At 45.1% G+C, this 16,030-nt stretch overlaps 1 protein-coding gene across 1 annotated transcript in view; it reads right to left on the minus strand.

Annotated features, from left to right (window-relative positions):
• CCDC69 (coiled-coil domain containing 69) overlaps positions 1–15,073 on the minus strand; it is a 35,882-nt gene extending 20,809 nt beyond the window's left edge. Inside the window, exon 1 of the mRNA XM_033140315.1 lies at positions 14,854–15,073. Within this exon, the coding sequence (XP_032996206.1) occupies positions 14,854–14,901 (48 nt within the window). The 5' untranslated portion in view covers positions 14,902–15,073. The remainder of the gene's footprint in view (positions 1–14,853) is intronic.
• Positions 15,074–16,030: the final 957 nt, after the last annotated feature.

The following is a 16,030-nucleotide window of genomic DNA, read 5'->3' on the forward strand; positions in this document are numbered from 1 at the left end:
ACATAGATCATAACACCCACCCCACTCCCTTGAGATTTATGGTCCTCCTTCCTCCTCCTTCTACCTAGCTCTCTGCTTTGCATCCTTGCAGCTGGCGTTCCCGACTCCACGCCTCCACCTTCGCAGAGCAAGGAGCACATTGGGCCCCTCGCTCCCTCAAGGGGAAGGAACAGCTGGAAAACATGAAGGAGGCTTAAAGAACTGACAAACAAGGAGTGTGTCTGGCATCAAACTGCAGAGCGCCGGGGTGTGCAGAACACACTTTCCAACGGCCTTGCCATGCACCTCCCCTTCACCCGAACTTCACACCGCAGATGCCCCGTTCTGCAAGAGCAACTGGATGGTCAATCGCGACGTCAGGCAACTGGGGGAAGCTTAGTTTGCTACTCCTGCAGATCCACAGCTCTGAGGATGCTTTTTATAGCCAGCTCTGGAGCCCAGAAATAGCCTGTTCCAAGGCGCAGAGCGAGCGCAGGAATGAGAAGGGTTTGTGTGCGCATATTTTTTTTAAAAAAGGGGCAATAAATCACAGGCAATTACAAGGATAAAGCCCAGTCCTAATAACTCCTCCAAATATCTGGCACAAGCAAAACTCGCTTCGGCTGCCGTTCAAGCGGTTACATCATCACCCAAGGAATGCTTTGTTAGAGCATCAACTGCTGCTACCATCCCCACTTGAGCTCTGGTCCTGTCAGAGTTTCCATCCCAGCCTTGGTTTTAAATAGGGGTTTATATAAAAATGGGATTTAGGACCTTGCTTGGTAATATGGACTTGGCAGTCCTCCTCATAGCCCCAGGCGGGTCAAGTTTATTTGCATTAATAGCAATGGAAGAAGGAAAACAATTATATTTAGTTCTTTCTAAATGGCCCAAGAAGGATGGGTTTTTCTCCCTTCCCCACTAACCCCAGCAGGCAAGGGGGCTCTTCACACATTCCACAAGGGGGGTCCCTCCTTGATCACTGTTGTGTTTCTGTGACTCCAGGCCTGTCTTTTAGCAGCTGGACAGCAATTGTAGCTGGTGCTCAGCAGCGCTGGTGGAGTGGAAGGCGAAGAGACCAACAGTAGGTGGAAGTCGATTCTTGCTTTGTCCCCATCTTCCTCCCTGCTGAGTCCTACGGGGCTCCTTCACACTTTGTTTGCCCCACGCCTAGAAAGCTGGGGAGACCCGGCCAGATGGGCGGGGTATAAATAATAAATTATTATTATTATATTATAAAGCATGGGTCTAGCTGGCTTTCTGCTTGTTTTCTGCTTTCTAGCCTCAGGTCCAAATGGTTTTGTTTGCCCCACCGCTTTCCCCGGGAAAACAGTCTCTTTACTGCTGAAATGAAGCAAACGTCAATCTGTGGTAAAACCGGTTGACATTCCTGGGTTTTTATATTATCCTTTTAGTCACTCAGAGGTCACCTTACATCCTTAGAGATCTCTGCACTCAGCTCACCTCTGCATAGTGGGCAAGCATCCCACTATTTGTTTATATAATCCCGTATCTCACACTCAAAGACAGAGTTGACTAGAACAGGCAGGATTTTCCCAGGTGTTATCCATATAAGTATTGTGCTGGTCTCAATTTGTTTCATGCTAGTCCAAACAGCAAAGGTAAGGTAAAGGTAAAGGACCCCTGGATGGTTAAATCCAGTCAAAGGCGACTATGGGGTTGTTGCACTCATCTCACTTTCAGGCCGAGGGAGCCGGCGTTTGTCCACAGACAGCTTCCCGGGTCATGTGGCCAGCATGACTAAACTGCTACTGGCGCAACGGGACATCATGAGGAGTACCAGATCACACACCACAGCAGTGCCTATTTATCTACTTGCACTGGTGTGCTTTCGAATTGCTAGGTAGGCAGGAGCTGGGACAGAGCAACAGGAGCTCACCCCTCTGCATGGATTCGAACCGCCAACCTTCCGATCGGCAAGCTCAAGAGGCTCAGTGGTTTAGACCACAGCGCCACCTGCTCCCTAGCAGACTGAGGAGGTGAAGTGGGCAAGCATAGGCAGACCTGTTCATATTAAGAGTCCCAAATATTGTTACAATAGTACTCTTGGGGGGGGGGAATCCTCACAAGGTTGGCATGCAACCTATTTTGGTACAAATTAAATGCAAGTCTCTGGTGATTGTGAGATTTAAGGGAGCAGGAAAGGCCTGTCACCTTGGCCCCCCTTGTGTGGTGTAGTTGGACCAGGACCTGGGAGACCTGGATTGAAATCCCCACTCATCCATGAGGTACATTTGGAGACCTCGGGCCAGTCACTGCCTCTTAGCCTAAACTACCTCACAGGTTGTGAGGGAGAGCTACCTTGGAAGAAAGTTGGGATATGTAATAGAAAATACCCCCAAGAGTAAGGGTGCGGAGGCAAGAACAGCCAGTGAATAGGTCTTTTGCTTCCTTCATGGACTACCAAAGTCACTGGTGTCTGTTGCCGTTCTGGGCCGCCATTTCTTCTGCTTTCATACAGCAGGAATGGTGAATCTGTTGCTTTATCTATTGTAGGGTTGGAAGGGACCCCGAGGATGCAGGAATATGCAACTGCCCCATACAGGAATCAAACCTGCAACCTTGGTGTCGTTGGACTCCAGCTCACATCAGCCCCAGCCAGCACGGGGATGATGGGAGTTGTAGTTCAGGAACATCTGGGGGGGGGGTTATAGCTCATCCCCGCTCACACCACCAACCACTAAATAGAATGCAAGAAAGAGCCATGGGTAAATTGGGGAGGGAAAATTAGTTACAGCTCCTTTAAAACTCATCCTGGCACTTGGATTTTCTGCTATTATTTCGCAAAACGGATTTCGAAGGATTTGTTATCCGCTGCTATGTCTCTAAAGGAAGAACTTCATGCAAAATGTTTTTGGGGAAGCTACGGGCTGCAAAAGGACTTTAAAAAACATAATGATGTGGGCATCAGTGCCCAGTGAGACAAAGCAGAATGTTTTGGGCACTGATCACACTGTCCTACATTTGCTGCACTAACTACTAGAGCCAATCTCTGCCAGGTTTTCTCTTTGTAGAATGCTATGTATGCGGTGGAGGAGGAAAGATGTTTCAAGATATAAAATAGCTGCATAGCGTCTGCTTATAATCAAAGGTAGCATCCAAATTCAGAGAGCAGTAGAGTGTTTTGGGGGATAGGATATAGATGTTAGGGAGTGCTGCAGTAATCCTATGAGTCTGGGTGATGTTGGTTTTTTTTAAAATACAGTGTGTGTAAAGATAGATATCTGGGTAAGAAAGAAGGGCACATGTATCTGTTGTGTGTATTACAGTGTCTAACAAAAAGAGAGAGATTAATTTCTGATAGCAAAATGCCTTCCTCAGCTGCTCTGCCATGAATCAAAGGGTGCTGTCAACAGATGGTTTTAAAAGCATCAAACAGCACTTCAGACAAGTTTGTGCTCTGGATCCTGGAAGGATGCAGGTTGTTGTTGTTGTTGTTGTTTATAAATATTTTTAATTAATTAGGCAAGAATTTCAATCACATTCAGGAATAATTAAATAATGGGGGGAATGCAGTTGACTGAAAATGAAAATTAAACACACACACACACACACAGTGCAAATTTGGGTTGTTTCATTCACAATCCCTGGAAAAATAACCATCTTCTGTATTTGTGATCTCTGCAATGTTATTTGGAACTGAAGCAAGTTATCTTAGTTTAAATGGATATCTCTGCCAGCTCCAGCCACTATGTGGTTGAAGATTAAGACATATAAGGAGTTAATATGGCTTTTGTGGAGCATTATAAAACCATGATTTTCTACAGTACATGCATCCATACGTAAGGGGTTTTCTTCTGTGGCGCTATCACCATAATTAAAAAAATTAAAATGCATATGGCAAGTCAAAGAGAGAAGGAGAGAGCCTCATTCCTTGAGTTGCCTGTCCCCCTGTCAATGTGCTGTTAAAGCTGGAATGCCCCCAGTCATTTCCTTTGCTTTACAGCAGTGGTTTGAGAAGTGGTATGGAAGTTTTACTTAATCACAAACTTGGCAGAAGGCATGAGACACCACATGTAAAGTCCTTTCCCTCCAACTTGGCGGTCTTACTCTTTCTAGGCCAATGGTTCCAATTAGCCAAGAACTGCAGACTCCAAAACTTGGAAATTAATCAATAGCCAACTGGAATGCCCTATTTACAGGTAGGTAGCTGTGTTGGTCTGCCATAGTTGAAACAAACAAACAAACAAAATCCTTCCAGTAGCACCTTAGAGATCAACTAAGTTTGTTATTGGTATGAGCTTTTGTGTGCATGCACACTTCTTCAGATACCTAAAGATATTCTTCAGATACCATATCTGAAGAAGTGTGCATGCACACGAAAGCTCATACCAATAACAAACTTAGTTGGTCTCTAAGATGCTACTGGAAGAATTTTTTTAAATATTTTGTTTGGAATGCCCTATTGATTAGATTTAGAGGTGGAAGAAAGAACACTGTTGTTGTTGTTTTGTAAATGTACACATAACCAAACAATTACTGTACATGTACAGTAATGGACATGATGCAGGGTTAGACTTAGGCTGTAATCCTAACTACAGTTTCTAAGGACTACTTACCGGTACTTCGCTGTGTAAACATGTGCTGATGCTGAGGACTTTGTGGATCAATCAGGCCCTATACTGTAATTTAGTGACCAGCTTTATGAAATGTGTGAGCTTGTGAAACGTTTAGAACTGTGCAGCAACTAGTAAAACCGTTTTTTTATTTTATTTGGCAATATGGTATGGCTTTTAATTAAAATTAAGTAAAACCATATGCCCTGAATCTCTGCGGATAGAACATTTAACAACCTCATGAACCCCAAACCACTGCCAAGTTTCATCTTTTCAGCTTGTCTGGTAGACAAAATTTAGTTACAGCACCTTTTATCATATTATCATCATGGCTTAGCACTTACATTAACATATTAACTTGTCCTGGCCTAATTAAGCTCTAGATTTCTATTATCTGACATTTCGTTAAGGATGAGGTGTTGTAAATGTTCACCCCAATATGGAGAAGGAAGTTATGGCTAATCCCAGTTTCTATATTATACAGTGTATACCTGTGAAAACACAAGCCCAGTTCTCTGTCTCAAACAAAATATAGCACCAATTTTTAGAGCAAACAGAGTTGCAAAATGTGCTTCCTGTCTGCAGGAACCTGTGTGTTCCTTTATGCTTCTCGTTTTCCTTTTTCTCCTCAATCCCAGCTACAGCACTAGAAGTGTGCTTGACTAAGACTAGGGTTCAGCTCATCTACAAAGCACACCCCAAAAATTCGGGCAGTGGTACAATTAGTTAATTTTAGACTCTGGAATGAATGGTTTTACCAGAAGGGAAAAGATTCCCCTTTCATTAAAAAATCTGAATTACTCTGCTGACTTCAAAAATGCAGTAACCCAGCTCTGTTGCTGTGTCTGAGCCCCCCCCCCCTGCCCATTTTGCTGAATGGGGTCCTGCCCTGCACCATACTTTATCCACCTCATTTAAGACCAGATCTCTTCTCTTATTAGACTGTGACTCTTATTATTGCTGTGACTCCAGACCCTCCAAGTGTCCCTGTTTTCCTGGAACATCCCTGATTTAGAGAAGCAGTCCTGTTTTCTGATTTGATCCCGGAATGTCCCACTTTTCCTCCCTATTTTCATCGGAGAAATGTTGGAGGGTATGGCATTACCCAACTCCTGAGCCATCTGAAGGCAATTCTGTATAGGGAAGCTTTTTTAATGTTCAATGTTTTAAGTTTTTATATATGTTGGAAGCTGCCCAGAGTGGCTGGAGCAACCCAGGAAGATGTGTGGGGTATAAATAGTAAAATTATCATTATGGAATGGGGCATCCCTATTTTCATCGGAGAAATGTTGGAGGGTATGTGACTCCATTGGGTGGTTTCCTGGTAACTCGTCCTGGCAGAACAAGGATTACTGCTTCCTCCGCCTCCCACTGTAGGCACCCAATGCCCTGCCAACATCTGCTCTGGAAACCTGCAAGTGGTGGTGGTGGGAATTGTGCAAGCAGAAATCTTTGTGCTGACAAAACTGTGTACTTAGTGCCACGTTGCATACAACCCATTTTATTTATTTTGCACAATATGGTTTATTGTGGGTGTCTTGTGTGAGTTCATAACTGTGCTAATAGACTTTTCTGATTTTGTGACTACGCTGTGAGTTGCTATGTGCACTGCCAAACAAAAAAAGGGGCATACCAATCTCTTGAGTCCTGGAGGGGGCTCCTATGAGGGAATGTTTTCCCATGGGTTCTCATACACATAGAAGACTAGAACCTTTCCCCCTGACGTTCTGGGTTCCCTATTTCTAAAAAAAAAAAAAAAACAAAAAAAAACAAAAACGTGTAGGGCATTTTCATTTATGTGGTAGAAGTATCTAGGTAGCATGTGAACCTCCACCTACAGTCAGGAAGGGTCACCAAGAAACAGGCTTAATGCTGTTAAGTTCTTATTTCATATAAAATGGATTATTCACTTTGCAGACCCAGAAAGAGGGACTGTTTATCGATTAACAGTGGTTTTCAACCAGTGTGCCGTGGCACCTGGGGTTCCTTGAATGATGGTCAGGGGTGTTACGGGCAAACCTGGCCCCTGTCCATCTTTTCTTCCCTCCCTCCTCTGATGCCCTCTTGCATCTCTGCCTCCCAAAGGCTTGTGTGGCTGTTTGTTGCAGCAGCCCTGGCTACAAATTCCCCAGGCAAATGGGGGGAATCCTCTTCCTAGGCCCCTGTGGGGCAGCTTGAGGAGGCACCTCTCTTTGGGGTGGGGTGGGGAGCTCAAGGACCAGGGGCAGTAGTGGTAGCTGCCCAGAGGACTTCCACAGAGAGGGGAGAGGAGAGGAGGCTGAGGGAACACTCCACAAGGGAGGGTGTTTCAAAAAGGGTGTGGCATGCTCTGCAAGCAAGGGGTGATGTAACTGGGCTCCTGAGCCCTACAGGGGTGCCCCGGAAAGAAGGTAGTTGGTCAAGGGAGCCATGGACTCAACAAGGTTGAAAACCTCTGGATTAACAGGTTAACGCAACTTGACGGGAAAATGAAAGTAACCACATAACAAGCTAAAGGGTGGAGCACCAACTCATAATAATTACAGAAAATGTTTAATTCCATACTACCCATTATTATAGTTGTCCTCATGTGCTGCTTCTGAGAATGAGAACTTAGGCTTTGTGTAAAATGCGTGCTTGCCGTTATAGGGTTCTGTGTGCGCGTGCGCATGCCTATAGCATATATATTTTGAAAAGTTGTTGTTTCGTCTCTTCCCTGTGCATTTGGACACTGCATAAGACATCGCAACTAAATTTTGCATGATGGTGCCTGATCAATGAGCAGTTTTTTGTCCAAGTTTGGATACATCTGGACACCATTTTTAGGGTTGCCATATTTCAAAAAGTATAAAACCAGGCCACCCTGGAAGTTGTTAAGCTTTTCTTTACAAAACGCCAGAAAACCCCACAATTTTTTCGATTGACAAAACACCACCTTTCAGAAATTCCGCCAATTCCGCCTTTGAAATCCTGGTAATGTCTGGGGAAATCTGGACATGTGGCACCCCTAACCATTTTGAAACATGATGGTGTAACTTAACTTTTCAAAACTGTACTGATTGGGGGTTTTCTTATAATTCCTGAGCAATGCATGTGACCTACACACACATCTCTAGAGGAATTGGGAATCACCTGCTGTACATGCATGCACACCCCATAATGGTCCAGTCAAGGCTTCTAGTACAACGCTTGCAGCTTGAGTCTCTGTGCCCGTTTGCTGCATTTTTTAAATGAGTCACTGCTTTTGCAATGCAGCTGTATTGAGAGAATGTTACAATATTCTTGCAGAACACAAGAAGGTAATGGAGATTTAGAAGAGCATCCGGACCCTGCCACATGTGCTAACAATCATTCTCCATTTCCTGGCCTCTGTTCGTGCCTCTGGGGCTCCAGTCCCTGGGAGCATGCCCCATGGAACTAAATGGGACTTACTTCTGAATAGAGATGCATAATAGTGCATTGTTAGTGACTATTTCCTCTTTTAGGGCAGGTGTCTAGTTTTGACACAGGGTGTGTTCCTAACCGCAGTTGCAGATGGAAAGATGACCCAAAGGGAGGGACAACAGTAGAAGAAGTATTCCTTTGTCTGAATTTCTGGCTGCTTGCAAAGTAGGCTTCATATACTTTTCCTCCATGATATGTATCCCTGAAGGTTCCCTGGAAAATCTATGTATGCACCATCAAATCTAATGCGCACCTCAATTTTCAGAACCTTGAAACAAAACAAAAAAAGTATTTGCTGGCGAATGTAAATGTGCCATCGAATCTAATGCGCACCTTAATTTTTGCAACATAATTTGGCCAAAAAAGGTGAACATTAGATTCGTTGTTATTGCGACTTTTTATATTGGATCAGATCGTTGTTATTAATGTTTGATGTTTTGTTATGTTTTTATATGCTTTGGAAGCTGCCCAAAGTTGCTGGGGCAACCCAGCCAGACGGGTGGGGTATAAATAAATTACCCGGTGCTGCTGCTGCTTCTATGATGCAACCCTGTTAATGCATATTCTTCAGTGGATACTTGGAGGATGAATCTTACATGAGCATCAGCTCATTTAAATGGTTTAAAGGGTAGTTTCCCTTCAGACCTTTCTCCAATATATAAAGCTCTCTGGACTGTTTTGTTATGGCCACTGGCATATAAAATATTGTACAAATGGTACCTTGGTTTACAAACTTAATCCATTCCTGAAGTCCATTCTTAAACCAAATCCGTTCTTAAACCAAGGCGCGCTTTCCCTAATGAGGCCTCCTGCCACCAGTGCCCTTCCACCGTTCGGCTTCCATTCGTAGACCGAGGTAAAGTTCGCAAACCGGAAAACGACTTCCGGTTTTGCAGAGTTCATAAACCGAATAGTTTGTGAACAGGGCTGTTTGTAAACCGAGGTACCACTGTAATATATAACAGGTTTTATGTACAAATTAACTGCAGGTGTGATACAAGTATTACTTGGACTTGGACAGTTTACTAGGACACACCAATCCAACCCCAAAAGCAGCCCATTCGAGGCATTTCCTGTTAAGGAAAAGACTGTGGGTTCTTCTTTTCCATCTGATGAGTCGTCCTCCAGATGGAACTCCAGCTCCCATCAGCCTCAGGCAGCATAGCCAATGATCAGGGATGATGGGAGTTGTAGTTCAGCAAGATCTGAAACGCCACAGGCTCACTCCTGCCTCATGACATTCACTTCTCACTCAGGCACACCACCATACTAATACAGAAGGAGAGAGAGCACAGCAATCAAAACATGGAAAGAAGAAATAAGAAGTCAATAGCCATCTTCCCATTCTGAAAACTGGTTGGAAGTGCTTTCCATGCAGCAGTTGTTGAAAAAAAAACCTTCTGTTGACAATTTGTGGACTGTCTTCTTCTGCTGCTTAATATATGCCTGGGAAGATCACAGGTGATCATTCCATGGGGGAAGTTGTTGGGGATGGGCTGTAGCTCAGTGGTTAAGCACCTGATTTGCTTGCAAAAGGTCACAGGTTCAATCCCCAGCATCTCCAGGTCATGCCAGAGGGGACTCCTGCCTGAAACCCTGGACAGCCACTGCTCTGTCACCAATGCTGAGCTAGAAAGACAAACCAATGGTCTGACTTCCTATGTAAAGTTGATGATCAAGGGTACCATCACTTTAAAGTATGACCAACCCACACAGGTCACAGCACAAAGAGATGGTTAACTGCAACCCAAGAATGCATGAAAAGCCCCTACTGAACGCCCTCTTATTCCCACACAATTATGTCCAGTGTTTCCTCTTCCTTGTACATTGTTCTAGCCTGCTGATCAGGTTCTGCTTCCTTACTTTTTATATAACTTGTCACATAGGGTGGCCACTTAATGCTCCACCACAAAACCCAAGAGGATTCAAACTGAGGAGCCATTACTATAATGTAAATAGAAGTACAGTATATCTCAGCATGGTGCTTGTGTGCCTGCTTAGTCTCCTGTCCCCACACCAACTGTTGCTGGCCACATTCCAGTAACCTGCTCTCCTGCCTTTGGGTTGTATCCCCTCAGGTTAAGGTGACCTGGTCTGGTATTAAGATGAAGAGTCACAGAGTAGACCCATGAAACTGATGGACATGACTTATGACCCAAGTTAAGTCATGCCCGTCCGTTTCATAGGTCTAAACTCTGTGACTCTTCATCTTGACAACCGGACTTGGACCAGACATCCCTTAAAAGAGAGGACTCCTTCAAGCAGAGGAAATGGCCTCTTTCAAGTTGAATATGTGGTCACCCGATGGTTGTAGTGTTGTTCTCCGAACAGTGCAATACGTTCAATCCGGGTCTGGGGTGGGGAAGCCAGGACTCAGCCCTGATCTTCCAAGACGGCAAGGTATCTCCCAGCCCTCCTCTCCATCGGAGATCAGACTGCAAGAACAGAGTGTGTGTCGTCCTGTGCCAGGCAGAGGAATTCCACACCCTGATATAATGTGTCTCTGCAATGTCCTGGCAGCGCACAGCAACATTCTTATTGAACACATCCCCACAGGATTCTGGTGTGCTGCACCAAGACAATCGCTTCCTTATCTTCTCACTCTTGGGAGAAACAGAAATAAATGACAGGAAAGGCTGAGGCCTACCAGAACTCACAGGCCTGAAATGGCAAAGCAGCAGCTGAACAGCTCCACCTGAGCAGATTAACGCTGGCTAGGATCCCACAGTCAAAAGCTTCTCCACTCGGAGGGTATTTGTCTCTTCTTTTGAGTAAGTGCCAAGGGGTGGTGGTGTAAGTTTCCAACCTCAATTCTTGCACATGTGCAAGAAGCACAGGATTTAGGTTACTGCATGGTCAGAGACAAAGGTTTTGAATAGCTCTTTCTGTGATGTGCGGGGAAGCTGCCTTCTACAGAGCCAAACCATTGGTCAACAGAGCTCAGTATTGTATACAGACAGGCATCTTTCTAAATCCTACCTGGATATGCTGGGGATTGTTGAACCCGAGACATTTAGCGTGGACACTGTATTCTTTGTGCTACTAGGCAATTTAGATTGTGATAGTTTTAGCTGGTTTCATGTTTCACCTCTCTTAATTTTATCATATTTTTGGTTTGTATTATAATATAATGTAGTTTTCAATTTATTTGCATGCCACCGTGAAATCTATTATTGGACGCGGCGCGGTTTATAATTTTTGAAATAAATAAAATACTATCCTGAAGAAACCTCAGATAGGTATCGAATGTTGCTTGCTTATGTTCAAAGGAGCCGTTTACCGGTAAGTGAATTCATATTTCCCAAACCAATACACAAACCCAAATGCAGCTGAAATAAATTTAAAAATTGTCCAGTAGAGACCAACTAAGTTTGTTCTGGGTATAAGCTTTCGTGTGCATGCACAATTCAGACTTCTCCAAATTTTGGCATGTAGTTCTCCAACCAAACAACATCTATTAGGGGGAAGTGGGCATATATTTGTGAAAATAATATACAAAAATTGGGGGAAATTCCTAGCAAAAATGTGTAGATTAGGAAAAATGCACATACAAATGTGTGTTGGCTTTCATGCTGACTTTTTAAAAGAACACACACAAACCAATGTGGAAAGCTGGTTTTAAGATTGAAAAATTGGGAAACTGAGATTTGTCTAGCTTAGCGTAGAGACGGAATACTTTAAGATGATATTCATGGTGTGAAATTTGTGAGAAGCTGTCACTCAGATTTGCTTGGTGTAAGTTCTCCTAAGTATGGATAGTAGTAATTCAAGTGCATGGTAAATTCCCATTCTAGTTCTTTCCATATCTCTGAAAGTAATCTCCCAAACTCTGTCCCTCCTGCTCACTGCAATTTTAAAATGTGATGCAAACTGGAGAAAAGTTGCTGTCAGAGCTCTGACTGGTCTGATAGGAAATTGTTTGACTTTGCTCATAAGGGGATTAATGTACTTTGCAATACAGTTAAGCATATTTATTGAGCAGAGACAGGTGCACGCTGCAACAACAACAAAAAAGAAAAAAAGGAAAGGAAAAAAAGAGCAACAGTCACAGATGTTCTTTAGTAAACCTTCCCACAGAATTCAAACATATAGAATAACATGTTTGCCTTCTGAGATCTCTTTTTCCCTGAGAAATGAGCAAAAATGTGTGTCAAGAAAGGAATGCTTATGGACAGTGAAAGCTTATGAATATTTACTTGCAGAAATATTAAGTTATATGCTGGGGTTTGCCCCATCATTTTGGCAAGGCTTCATTTGAGCCAAGCTCACCAGGCTTCAGCCCTAGAAAAATGTGCTCATCGTGCCATATTGAAAGCAAGGGCACTTCTGAGCATGGGCAAAGCGTGTTTTTTGCCAATGTGTAACAATGGCCCGTGCCTTTTGCGGAACAGAAGGCAGAGTTTTGTGATCAGCAGCTTGAGAACCTACATTACTCTTAGAAATTAACAACGGCACATTGTGAAATCTGTTGTTATAGCGATCTGTCCGAATCAGGAAGCAGAAACAGTGACACCTGACCGTGGCAATCGGTGACAGGCTTAATCAAACAACATGATTCAAAAGGGAATTCATCTTGGTCATGTAAAATGAAATGCTGTATTTTGTGGTAGATAACTGACTACTGAAAGAAAAGGCAGCGCGGCTTTTTTCATTCAAGCTACTCTGCAACCTTTATAGACAAACTGTGCAATCCTGCACATGGGGGTATGTTCAATGGGGCTTACTCCCAAGGTAAGTGTGTTCTGTATGCTGTTGTATATTATGCAGCTTTAATGGTCTATTCCAGGGTTGGGAACCTGTAGTGCAAGGGCCGTATGTGGCCCTCAGCCTAATTTCATGTGGATAGCCGGGGGTGGGGGGTGGGGATAGAGGTAAGGCATGAGCAAAGCCAAGGGAGGGCAGAGGGGCAGCTGTCCACCCCCCAGCAAGTAAATCAATAAAAATACTTAACTAACTGAGGTTCTGCCCCCACTAACATGAAGCCTGCCCCCTCCCCAACATTAAGCCTGGCTATTCCCATGGGGTAAGGAGTGGCAGATATAAAGGCAGGTGGCACTGTCTACTTTGAGCTGGGTGCCCACTTACTGCCAGCATGCACCCCCAAATTTATCCTCAAGGCAGCTCTTGGAAGAAAAAAAAGGTCCCCAAACATCAGAGAATATATTAAAATTCAGAGGACTAGGATGTAAACATTAATCAGAATCTGCCAGCAAAGCTGTGGGTTATTTTGTGGCGGTGTTTTTTTTTTTGAACAGGAAATTGCCAATATCAACATTTTATCATACATTTCGCCATCACACACACACACACACACACACAAGCATGAGAACAAGAGGATATTTACAAGAATGAAGACATTGTCCTGATTTCGGATTTTGAGAAGCTTGAAATGCACACCAGAGCTTCAGGGTAGCTGCCTGATCTCTCACTTGAGTTTAACAGCACATAACTGGAAACGGAAAAAGGTACCCGAAACCTGTATTTATACAATGCTGGATAGAACTTCATCTCTAACCCAGAGACAGCATCCTGAATCTGCACACTCCCATCCTATCTCCCAAATAAGCATCACATTTGCTTTGACTTAACCTGAAGATTGCCAAAACATCTTTCTTCTTTCTAGGACAATATTTGGGAAAGTGCTTTTATTTTCTTAAAAACAAAATAGCAAAGGAGAATATGAGTGGAGATTTCCGCTGCCTTTCATGGAATGCACTCCCTTTTAAAGACGTGGGATCTAGCACTTGCCAGGAGCGACCCTTGTGAATTACAGGCAGATGCTTTGGGAAGACCACACATAACTTTTTGCCGTGTTTTCAGAAACTCAGCATATGACCTCGGCAACCAGAAGCGATTTAGGATACACGACCCATGTTTTAACCCCGGATCACTTGATCCAGAATTACTACCCCCACCCCACCCCAGGGTCTAGTGTCAGCCAACCTGCAGGATCATTCATTCCTGCATAAATACGTGCAGACTACTTTCCCTGCGTCATCACCTATTTATTTATTTGTTTGTTTGATTGTTTTTGTTGTATTATTATTATTATTATTATTATTATTATTTACCGCGCTTCTCAGGGGGATCACAACATAGAAATACAAGATAAAAAACCACAAAATTCATAATAAAAACAAGAACCAAAACTGACCACCACCCGGGGAAATCCTCTCTCCTCTGTGGCAGCTTTGCACACCCAACCTCCACCCTTCCACCCCACAGGGAAAGGCCAGAGAACGAGATCGTTCACACGTGACGCGAGTTTGAGCATGCCCCACGCGTACACGCCAGTCGAAGAGCGGCAACCCGGGTCTACAGACATTTCACAGCCCCCTTCCCCTCCCCAGGTACGAAAATCCCCCCACACTCCTTCCAGCCAATCGCGCGTCCCCAAAGTTGCCCCGCGCTCCCCTCCCTTTCAGATTATACTTCGGAAGAAATCTCTTTGTTTGGAAGCGGCTGGAGGGCAACGCGCCTCCCCAGCCGCCCCGCTTCCCAAAGGAAGGACTTTAGTGACCGTTGCTGGGCTCCAGCTTGGCTGCTCCTCGACTTGCTTCTTTTTTGCGGACTGGCGCGCGGGGGAGGGGGGGGGTAGTGTCTCTAACTTTTCCTCCCACGCAAGGAGTCTTGTCTCCGGGGCCGTCGAGCACAGTGGCTCGGTTGCTAACTGCTCCTTCCTCTCTGTCTCTCACTCGCGCCCGGACGTTGCAGGCTAAAAGTCTCTCTCCCCGCTCTAACCCGCTCACCGATTAGATGCGGGGTGTCTAGCGCGCCAGACCCGCTGCCCTTTCGTTCCCCTCCGGGTGCCTGTCAAAGACAAAACTTCGCCTCCCCTTAAAAAACTTCGCGTCTCCGTCCCCCGCGGCGTTACCTTTCTTCCCGATTCGCAGCAGCCCAGTTTGCTCCCTTTGCAGCCCATCCCTCCCGGAGCGCGGCGCGGGGAAAGCTCTCCGCGGAATCCCAGGGGTTAAGAGCCGCCGCCGCCGCCGCCGCGGGACGGGGAGGTCTCCCTCATCCCGCGCGCTGCCTCCTCGGACGACAAGACCCCGAAAGTGAACCTGACAACAGCCTGCTTGAACTTCATGCGGAGCCCGTCGCGCGCCGTAAGTCTCCGAAGAGATGCCCCTTTGAATGGTTCCCTTCCAAAAAAAAGAAAAAAGAAAAGAAAAAAGAAAGAAAGAGAAACTAGATAAAACTCCAGCTGCGGGAGAGTTAAGAGATGCATCGCGGTTGTTGATGATACGCGGCTGCAAGAGGGAGCCCGAGATGCAGGGGGCTACTCGTCCTCCCAGGCACTTCTCCATCGCCAAAGAAGAAGAATTATCATTAAATCATCGAATCATAAAATCATAAAATTGCAGAGTTAGAAGGGATCCTGAGGATCATTCTAGTCCAGGCATAGGCAAACTCGGCCCTCCAGATGTTTTGGGACTACAACTCCCATCATCCCTAGCTAACAGAACCAGTGGTCGAGGATGATGGGAATTGTAGTCCCAAAACATCTGGAGGGCCGTGTTTGCCTGTGCCTGTTATAGTCCAACCCACTGCAATGCAGGAACCTGCAACCATGCCTTATCAGCACCACGCTCTAAAATCATATCATATAATATCATATCATATCAATTACATTTGCCAGTCGCTTTATCTTGCCTGGGGCAACCCAAAGCAACTTACAGCCAAACAGGCAGACAGGCAGACAACAACAACCCCAGCATAGATATATTAAAACCCACCCACTTCCAGGGGCATAGCTAGCTGCTCCGGCACCCAGACGCAAGCCCCACGCTGCCGTTTCGGGCAGTGCGGGGCCCCGAGCCACCGCGTCACTCCCAGGAGAGACGCGTGACTCGGGCGGGCTGCAGGACAGGCCCCACATTAAGTGCCACCTCCCCTGCAGTGAGCCATTTTGTCACCCCTTCAGGGATGACACCCAGGGCGGATGCACTCCCTGCACCCCCCTTCCTACACCCCTGCCCACTTCAAAAAGGCAAATAGTTGATATTAATTAATTAATTTTATTTGTTGTTTTTTTGTCATGGCAACTCTAA

The sequence above is a fragment of the Lacerta agilis genome, chromosome 2 (assembly GCF_009819535.1).
Source record: "Lacerta agilis isolate rLacAgi1 chromosome 2, rLacAgi1.pri, whole genome shotgun sequence".
Lineage (NCBI taxonomy): Eukaryota > Metazoa > Chordata > Lepidosauria > Squamata > Lacertidae > Lacerta > Lacerta agilis.